The 9,443-nt window shown below is 48.9% G+C and overlaps 1 protein-coding gene across 4 annotated transcripts in view; it reads left to right on the forward strand.

The window, feature by feature from the left end:
- Positions 1 to 9,443, forward strand: part of HNF4A (hepatocyte nuclear factor 4 alpha) — a 67,260-nt gene that overhangs the window by 51,810 nt on the left and 6,007 nt on the right. For all 4 annotated transcript variants that reach the window (XM_023511900.1, XM_023511901.1, XM_003787617.3 and 1 more), the window contains exons 6-8: positions 2,158 to 2,245; positions 3,137 to 3,292; positions 6,764 to 7,000. In XM_023511900.1, the coding sequence (XP_023367668.1) occupies positions 2,158 to 2,245; positions 3,137 to 3,292; positions 6,764 to 7,000 (481 nt within the window). The remainder of the gene's footprint in view (positions 1 to 2,157; positions 2,246 to 3,136; positions 3,293 to 6,763; positions 7,001 to 9,443) is intronic.

The following is a 9,443-nucleotide window of genomic DNA, read 5'->3' on the forward strand; positions in this document are numbered from 1 at the left end:
TGTGCAGTACCAGCGTATACTGTGCAACACTAGCATATACTGTGCAGGACCAGCATATACTGTGCAACACTAGCATATACTGTGCAGCACCAGCGTATATTGTGCAGTACCAGTGTATACTGTGCAACACTAGCATATACTGTGCAGCACCAGCGTATACTGTGCAATACCAGCGTATACTGTGCAGCACCAGCGTATACTGTGCAGCCCCAGCGTATACTGTGCAGCACCAGCGTATACTGCATATAGGAGGTGTTTGGTAATGTGCATCCTTCATCTCCCTTCACACCAGTCATGGAAAGTGGATTCTCACGTCCAAGGCTGTTTCCACTTTCCTCTTTGTCTGTTTTCCTCATGGGGTTCTAACCATGGGGAGTTAGAAGACATAGGGACAAGTGGCTGCCCAAGCATCCTAGATCTAGAGAGGAAGTCTAGGTGTTTGTCATTCATTCATTCATTCTTCCTTCCTTTCTTCATTCAAATATTTGTCGAAGACTTACTCTGTACCAGGTATTGCCATGACTTAACAACAATTTCACCTCCTTAGAGAGGCCTTCTCTGCTCCTGCACTCTCTACCTCCTTTCTTCTCCCCTCCCTCCTTCTACCTGTCTGGCTTCCCCACCCCCTCATCCATCTCTCTCTTCCTTGCTTCCTTCCTTCCTTCCTTCCTCCCTCCCTCCCTCCCTCATTAGCACTATCACCCTCTGTCCTATTTATTTGTTTTCTACTTTATTATCTGTTCCATCCCCTCCTCCATAGAGTGTTAGTTCCATGAGGTCAGAGACCTTGTCTCTCTTTCTTCTTTTTTAACCTTGTGTTCCATTGTCTAAAAGTGTCTGGCACTTAGTAGGCATTTAAGATTTGATAACTGGAAGAATGAACAATCCCATGAATGAATGAACAAGAGCATTTTAACATCTGGTTCAGCTTGTGATAGAAACTCTAAACTCGGCTCGGCGCCTGTGGCTCAAGCAGCTAAGGTGCCAGCCATGTACACCTGAGCTGACGGGTTCGAATCCAGCCTGGGCCCACCAAACAACAATGACAGCTGCAACCAAAAAATGGCCGGGCGTTGTGGTGGGTGCCTGTAGTCCCAGCTACTTGGGAGGTGGAGGCAGGAGACTCGCTTGAGCCCAGGAATTGGAGGTTGCTGTGAGCTGTGATGCCATGGCACTCTACCCAGGGCAACAGCTTGAGGCTCTGTCTCAAAAAAAAAAAAAGAAAGAAAGAAAGAAAAGAAAAGAAAAGAAAAGAAACTCCTAACCCAATCTGGAAGATAAGATCCTTCCAGCCTACTACTATTTTTTACCAGCTCATCTTTTGTTTCTCACGCAAGCATTAGAGCAGATGGTTCTGAAAGCGGTGGGTGATGTCCCCCTAAGAAGCAGGTGGGCTGACATCGGACTCCAGTCTTCAAAGGCTGCCATGTCTTCCCTGCAGACAAGGGCCCTGGGGAGTAGATTCTCCAAGGACCAGTGCCCACACCTTTGCCTTGGGAAGGATCATCCCTGAAAACTAACACCCACATCCAAGTTCTTGTAATCAGAATCCCAGAATCTTGCAGTGTCAAGTGAACCAATGCCCTGGAGATCTTTCAGATCAGTGACTTCCCAAACAGAATTGCACTTCAGGATCAATAGGAGAGCTTGTTAAATGCAGATCCCTAGGCCTGTCCCATACGTGCAGACTCAGAATCTCTGGTAGTAAGGCTTAAGAATATGTGTTTTTATTTTCACCCTCACATTAACCTGAAATTAAAAAAAAAAACCACTTTTTGGGGTCATAGTCCCATTTGAGAATCTCAAAAAAATGCACATAAATTGTTGCTTATAGTTTCACCAGGCATGGGGGGTGGGTGGGTCCAGAGAGGAGCAGCAGCTTGCCCAAGGCCACAGCAGTTCAAGGCCAGAGTCAGCACAAGGTCTCCCAGCTCTGAATCCATGTTCTTTCCCCTTCCATGTTTCTGCCGAACCCTTTCCAGGTCCCTTGTTTGACCAGTTATGGGAGGAGGGCCAACGTTTTACAATGCCCACGATATAGTTCAGACAGGCAGAGGCAGAGTGAACATTAAGCTGACATTCCCGGGGTCACTGAGTTGGCTAGGAGGAGCTTTCCCAAGGGTGCAGATGCCAGACACTGTCCCTTCTGTCTTCCAGGTGGCCCTGCTCAGAGCCCACGCCGGTGAGCACCTGCTACTTGGAGCCACCAAGCGATCTATGGTGTTCAAGGATGTGCTGCTCCTAGGTGAGGGGACCGCCTGCCCCGGCTAGAGTTCTGTGGAGGGCAGGGCCCGCATGGCACACACCCAGCCAAGGGAGATTTGCACAGGGGGACACAGGGTTGAGGGACATAGGCCGAGAGTGGCCCTTTCCTCAGGCTTGTGAATAAAGGACTCCAGGATGCAGTTCTCAACTGGATACCCCACCCAGATGCGAGGAAATGTGGGTACAAGGAATAAAATTTCCCCCACATTAAAGTTAGAGCACACTCAGAGTTGTCCCCAGAGTTTCTCAGGCATTCCGGTGTTCTTTCTGGAATAGGAGCAAGAAGTGGCCAGGAAAAGCACAAAGCCCCAGTCCATGTCACCTGTGCCTTCCACTTGAAATGCTTATAAACTCACACTGTAGCCCAGAGACTCTGCTAACTTTACAGACATCACCTCTTTTAAAACAACAACTAAAGGCTAAGGGAAGCTCTATTATTTATCTCCATTTTATAAGTGAGCAAACTGCGTCACAGAGAGGTTCAGTAACTTGTCCAAATATCAGCAGCTGCAAGCGGTGGAGCCTTTCAACCAAGGCAGTCCCGCTCCAGAATCTGGTCCCTTAACTTGGAGCTTTGGTGCCTCCCAAGTAGCTTCTGAATGTCCTCAATACTGTGAGTCATGTTGGCAAAAGGAGCTTGAGAAACGTGAAAAGGGTCCTAGAAAGCCAAGTTCCACATTCAACCTGATGACTTCAAGCTGCTCACACCCCTTAATCTGCACCTCAGCTTCCTAATCTGTAAAATGGGCATGACAGTCCCCGCAGGTCCTCCTCCCCTGGGCACCAGCTGCGTTGCCAGCTGAGAGCCAAAACTAGAGGAGAGGTGTGAGGCCAGGGTGACTGCCCTATCTCTCCCTGTCGACCCCTCCAGGCAATGACTACATCGTCCCCCGGCACTGTCCGGAACTGGCAGAGATGAGCCGGGTGTCCATGCGTATCCTTGACGAGCTGGTACTACCCTTCCAGGAGCTGCAGATAGATGACAATGAGTACGCTTGTCTCAAAGCCATCATCTTCTTTGACCCAGGTACAGGCCACACCTCAGTCAGATTGTCCTAGTGGGTTATGTAGCCCAAGTTCACAGCCTCATCTCAGTGTTAAACACAACCAGGAGGGTCGTTTGCATCAGCCACATTTAACAGATGAGCCAAGTCCAAGTTCAGAGTGATGATTTGACTCAACAGGGCACACCGACTCCAAAGACCTGGATGTTTTCTTTCCCTTCCTCCCTTCCCTCCCTTCTTCTTATCTCCTATCTTCTTTCTTTTCTTTCATCTTGGTTTTTTGTTTTGTTTTGTTTTGTTTTTTACTTAGCTTTGACTCAATCTTCACCTTCAAAAAAATTTTATCAAAATAATATCGGAGCATACTTAAAATGCAAATGATTCTCCCCATTCTACCCCACTTTCCTAGCTGAAGCCTCTTCCCCAGGACAAGCATTTCTGATTCTTTTAACCATTTCTTCTGGAAGTTTCCTCCACAGTTCTCAATAAAATGCTAGGCCTTAAATTTCTTGTTTTACCCATTTTTGATTGTGTCATTCCCCTGAGGATGGCCAAGGGTTTTGCTTGTCTCTGTCACTATTCCCAGGCTTTCTCTCCATCCTCCCAATACATTTTTGTTATTTGGGGGTCTGTGTTGACTATCTTTGCAGCTTTAGGCTATGTGATTTTATGCCATTATTTCTTGTCCTATCAACTATAGAAAGTATCACCAACCCTTTGCTCAGTTGGATAGAGATGGAGCATCCCTCCACTTCCCTTTGGCTTTCGACTCTCCTCCGCCCTTCCTTCCTACTGACTTTTGCACCTGCTTCTTTACCGAATGTCTGTAGTCACGTCTTTGTGCACAGCCTGCCTTTCATTTCACAAGGTCAAGGTGCCCAGCCCTGGAGGCTTGCCTGCTTCTTCTCTCCCTTACACAGTAGACAGGACCTACTGTGTGCCAGGCACTGTCCTTAATGCTAGGGCCCTGTCTGCATAAAGACCACCTCTAGCAATAATAGTGCTGTAGAGGAAGAGGACTGCCGTTGATTGAATGCTCACTCAAGCACCATTTTATATGCTTTATGTGGGGCCGGGTGCAGTGGCTCACACCTGTAATCCTAGCACTCTGGGAGGCTGAGGTGGATGGATCACTTGCGCTCATGAGATTGAGACCTGTCTGAGCAAAAAATAACTGGGCGTTGTGACAGGTGCCTGTAGTCTCAGCTACTCCGGAGTCTCAGGCAAGAGAGTCGCTTGAGCTCAGGAATTTGAGGCTACTCTGAGCTATGATGCCACAGCACTCTACCAGGGGCAAGAAAGTTAGACTCAGTCTCAAAAAAAAAAAAAAAAACTAAAAGAAAAGAAAAAGAAAATTGGCTGGGCGCCCATAGCACAGTGGTTACAGTGCCAGCCACACTCACCAAGGCTGGTGGTTTTGAATCCGGCCCAGGCCAGCTAAACAACAATAACAACTGCAACAAAAAATAGCCGGGCATTGTGGCGGGCACCTGTAGTCCCAGCTACTTGGGAGGCTGAGGCAAGAGAATTGCTTAAGCCCAAGAGCTGAAGGTTGCTGTGAGCTGTGATGTAACAGCTCTCTACTAACGGCGACATAGTGAGACTCTGTCTCAAAAAAAAAAAAAAAAGTAAAGAAAATTAAATGCTTTCTGTGGATTATCTTACTACATGGGTACCTGTGACATAAGGATTATTATTATCTGCACTTTGCAGATAAGGAAACTGAGGCAGAAGGAGATTGATTAACTTGCTCAAGGTCATATAACCAGGAAGTGGCAGAGCTTGGACTTGAACTTCAGACTACCTATCAGTCCCTATCTGTCTATTTATCTCTCAAGCCCAAGCGCTTACTTACCACATGCAATTCTCCATTGCCCAGAGGATGAGACTTCTATTGCCAGTTGCCTCTAGAGCCTGGCCCAGTCTGTGGCCCCCTCAGTGCTCTGCATGGGCCTGTGCGGCCTGACCTACTGAGTCAGAGGCAGCAGCCTCCAGTAACCTGGAGGGGCAGGACACCTGGTCCAGGGCCTGGGAGGTAGGGTGACCCTGGCTCTTGGTTACACAGTTAAAGCTCAATAAATGTTTGTTAATTAATGAAGTAACACATAAACCTAGGTCAGTGCAGAGAACTCACTGGAAATGAGGGGGGATTTTCTTTCTGCCACTTGCATGGCTCATATAAGAGGAAGTAAATGGGTCAGGTGGCGCCTGTGGCTCAGGGGGTAGGGGGCCAGCCCCATATACCAAGAGTGGCAGGTTCAAACCCAGCCCTGGCCAAACTGCAACAAAAGAATAGCTGGGCATTATGGCCGGCGCCTGTAGTCCCGAGAGAATTGTCTAAGCCCAAGAGTTGAAGGTTGCTGTGAGCTGTGTGACGCTACGGCACTCTACCGAGGGCAATAGAGTGAGACTCTGTCTCTACAAAAAAAAAAGAAAGAAAGAAAGAAAGAAAATGCTGTGGGGCATCACCTGTGGCTCAAAGGAGTAGGGCACTGACCCATATGCTGGAGGTGGTGGGTTCAAACCCAGCCCCAGCCAAAGATTGCAAAAAAACAAAAATAAAGAGGAAGTAAATGCATTATCTTCATGAAGGTCAAAATTAAAGTATGGATGACCCCTTGAGTTCCATTCTAGATTGAGGATCTAGAATTTATGCAGTAGGGTTTTTTGTTGTTGTTGTTGTTGTTTGCAGTTTTTGGCCGGGGCTGGGTTTGAACCCGCCACCTCCAGCATATGGGCCAGTGCCCTACTCCTTTGAGCCACAGGCACAGCCCTACAGTAGGTTTTTTTTTCTCATTCCTCCTTCCATCTATCTGCCCATCCCCTCACCCCATTCAAAATTTAGTAAATATCAACTCTGCACGGTACTAGGTGGTGGATTTAAAATGGCCCATTATTGCTGTCCACACACAGCCTAATTGAAGGACAGGTACGTCCTGTGTGGTCAGAGTGATGGAGGAGCCGCAGAAATTTGGGAACAGAAAGGACCTTTTTGATGCAGACTTAGGAGGGTATATGGAGACTTCCTAGAGGAAGTGAAACCTTATCTGCACCCCCACGGTGAGAAGATGCAGGAGCCAGGGAAGGTGAGACTGTCCCAATACCACAGAAGCCACAGGCCTTGAGGTCTAGACAGTGCAGCCTCAGCTGGGGGCCAGAACCTCTAGCTCACATCGTGGCGCTGCCAGCAACTGGCTGTGTGGCCCAGGGAGAGTTTTGACCCTGCTCCGTGCCTCAGTTTCCCCATGTGTAAGATGTGGAGGATGGCAGGTGCCTACTGGGCATGTTCCTAAAGTCCTGCCTCCCTCCCCCGTTCACTCCCTCAGTTTAGTATTGTAGGAAATGAGACAGAATGGAAGCCACGATTCATGTGAGGGTACCCTGCTTGTTGAGGACCCTGAATCCCTGTCACAGCCTGGGTAGTGGGGTCCTGACTCCCAGACACTCCAGCTGGGTCCTGCTGCCCTCCCTCCCCCACCCTCTTCCCATTGCAGATGCCAAGGGGCTGAGCGACCCTGGTAAGATCAAGCGGCTGCGCTCGCAGGTACAGGTAAGCTTGGAGGACTACATCAACGACCGCCAGTACGACTCCCGCGGCCGCTTCGGGGAGCTCCTGCTGCTGCTGCCCACCCTGCAGAGCATCACCTGGCAGATGATCGAGCAGATCCAGTTCATCAAGCTCTTTGGCATGGCCAAGATCGACAACCTGCTGCAGGAGATGCTGCTGGGAGGTCCGTAGTGAGTCCAAAGGAGGGTGGGGGTGGGGAGCCCACCAGGGGACGTGTCTCAAACAGACCCCAGCTCACCTCTCAGCTCCCTTGCTTCCCCACTACGTGGCTTTGGGAAAGTTGCTTAAATCTCCCTGTGCCTCAGTCTCCCCATCAGAAAAGTGGGGACAGGGACAATGGCACATTTGTTCAGGCACTGGGAGCCCGGCATGTGCCAGCCACTGTTCTCAGTGGTGGAGATTTGCCCACCTGGAGGTTATGTGTGTGTGTGTGCATCCAGTGTGTGTATGTGTGTGCATAACAGCTGGTGGGAATAGACGATAACCAGATGTATAATAAAGAAGATAAATATCACTTTTGCAATAAACAGGAAATTAACAGAGTTTAACTAAAAAGAAAGCCCATTTGTATAAGTGGGCCAGGGGAGACCTCTCTGAAACGACAACTTTCGTGCTAAGACCTGATAGACAAAAGGAAATGGAAGATTTAAAAGCCAAGAGAGGTAGTTTATGCCTGTAATCCTAGCAGTCTGGGAGGCCAAGGCAGGTGGATTGCTTGAGCTCAGGAATTTGAGACCAGCCTGAATAAGCAAAACCCTGTCTCTACTAAAAATAAAAGCCCTAGCTAGGGCTGTGCACAGTGGCTCAAGCCTATAATCTCAGCATTTGGGATTTGGGATATAATCTCAGCTGAGGCGGGTGGATTGCCTGAGTTCATGGGTTCAAGACCAGCCTGATCCAGAGCGAGACCCCATCTCTAAAAATAGCCAGATGATGTGGCAGGTGCCTGTGGCAGTGCCCCAGCTACTAGGGAGGCTGAAGCAAGAAAATCGCTTAAGCCCAGGAGTTTAAGGTTGCTGTGAGCTAGGACACCACAGCACTCTACCAAGGGTGACAAAGTGAGACTCTGTCTCACAAACAACCAGAAAAAACCCTAGCTAGGTGTTGTGTTGGGCGCTTGTAGTTTCAGCAGCTATAGGAGTCTGAGGGAAGAGGATCGCTTGAGATGAAAAGCTTGAGGTTGCTGTGAGCTATGATAAGGCTATGGCACTCTACTCAGGGTCACAGAGTGAGTCTCTGTCTAATAATAATAATTATTAAAAGCCAAGAGAAGAGCTTTCCAAGCAGAGGTAACTGGTTCAAGGCCCAGAGGAAGAAGGGGTTTGTATGTTTGAGAAGGCAAGGCAAGGCTGTGAGATGGGAAAGACGTGTGAAGAAATGATGGAGATGGGCAAAAACCAAATCGTATGGCTTCGTGACCCACGGGCAGAAACTCTAGTTTTATTTTCATGGCGGCTATTGTAAAGAGAGGGAAAAATCAGGCTAATGTGTTAAATAAAACACTGCAATTGTCTGGTAGAGAGTAAATTTCAGGGGGCAAAGTGGAGCCCCTGAGAACCTTGTTGCTGCAGGCGTGTGAAGGATAACAGAGGCTTGGGCCGTGGAAATGGAGACACAGAGATAAACTTGACCATCTGCCTGGAGGAAGAACCCACAGAATTTGCTGATTGGTCAGATGTGGGGAGGGAGGAGAAGAGGAAGAGTCCAGGACAAAGTCTGCATTTTTGCTTTAAGTAGCAGAAAAATGATGGAATAATTTACTGAGATGGGAAAGAAATGGGTAAGGGGGGAGTGGTGAGGGGTGGCCCGAGAGAACCATCTTGGACTTCTGTTAAGCATGAGGTGATTGTTAGATATCCAAGTTGAGTCATCATGGAGACAGCGAAGGTAGGAGTCTTGCTCAAAAGCAAGATGCCAGGCAGCTCTGTGGCCTGACTTTCTGCTTCTCCAAGTCAGAAGATGGATGCTGTGGAGGCGGAGGAGGGAGACTAGCCAAGGAAGTTCTGGAATTCAAGAGTGAATGAGTGTATTTTCTTCTTTTCTTGGAGAGGAAGACAGAGATTTCATGGTGTGAAACTTCAGGAGGCAATGGAGTGGGGGAAGAGGGGAGGCGAAAAGAGCAGGGGGTGCCCATTGCACTGGCAACATGGAGGCCCTTGGTAGTTGTGTGGTGAGCAGTGTCAGGAAGCTGGGAGGGTGGAAACTAGGCTGGAGGGTGCCCCAGAGTGAGTGGGTGGGAAGTGAAGAAGTGGAGGTCAAGTACACATGTTGGCTAGGAAGGGAAGCCATGAGGAGGTCTGCAAGGGAGCGGCTGGAATGACAGAGAGTGGAGTCTCATCTGCCCTCCAAGAGCAGTAATGATGGGTTGACAAAGACTGAAAGTGGGGTCAGGGACTGACAGCCTCAGTAGGGCTGAAGAATTTTTGTAGTCAAGATACTAGATTAAGGCTCAGCGCCTATAGCTCAACTGGCTAAGGCGCCAGCCACGTACACCTAAGGTGGTGGGTTTGAATCCCCAGCCCGGACCCGCCAAACAACAATGACGGCTGCAACCAAAAAATAGCCGGGCGTTGTGGCAGGCGCCTGTGGTCCCAGCTACTTGGGAG

The sequence above is a fragment of the Otolemur garnettii genome, unplaced genomic scaffold (genome assembly GCF_000181295.1).
Source record: "Otolemur garnettii isolate 467f Iridium unplaced genomic scaffold, OtoGar3 scaffold00023, whole genome shotgun sequence".
Lineage (NCBI taxonomy): Eukaryota > Metazoa > Chordata > Mammalia > Primates > Galagidae > Otolemur > Otolemur garnettii.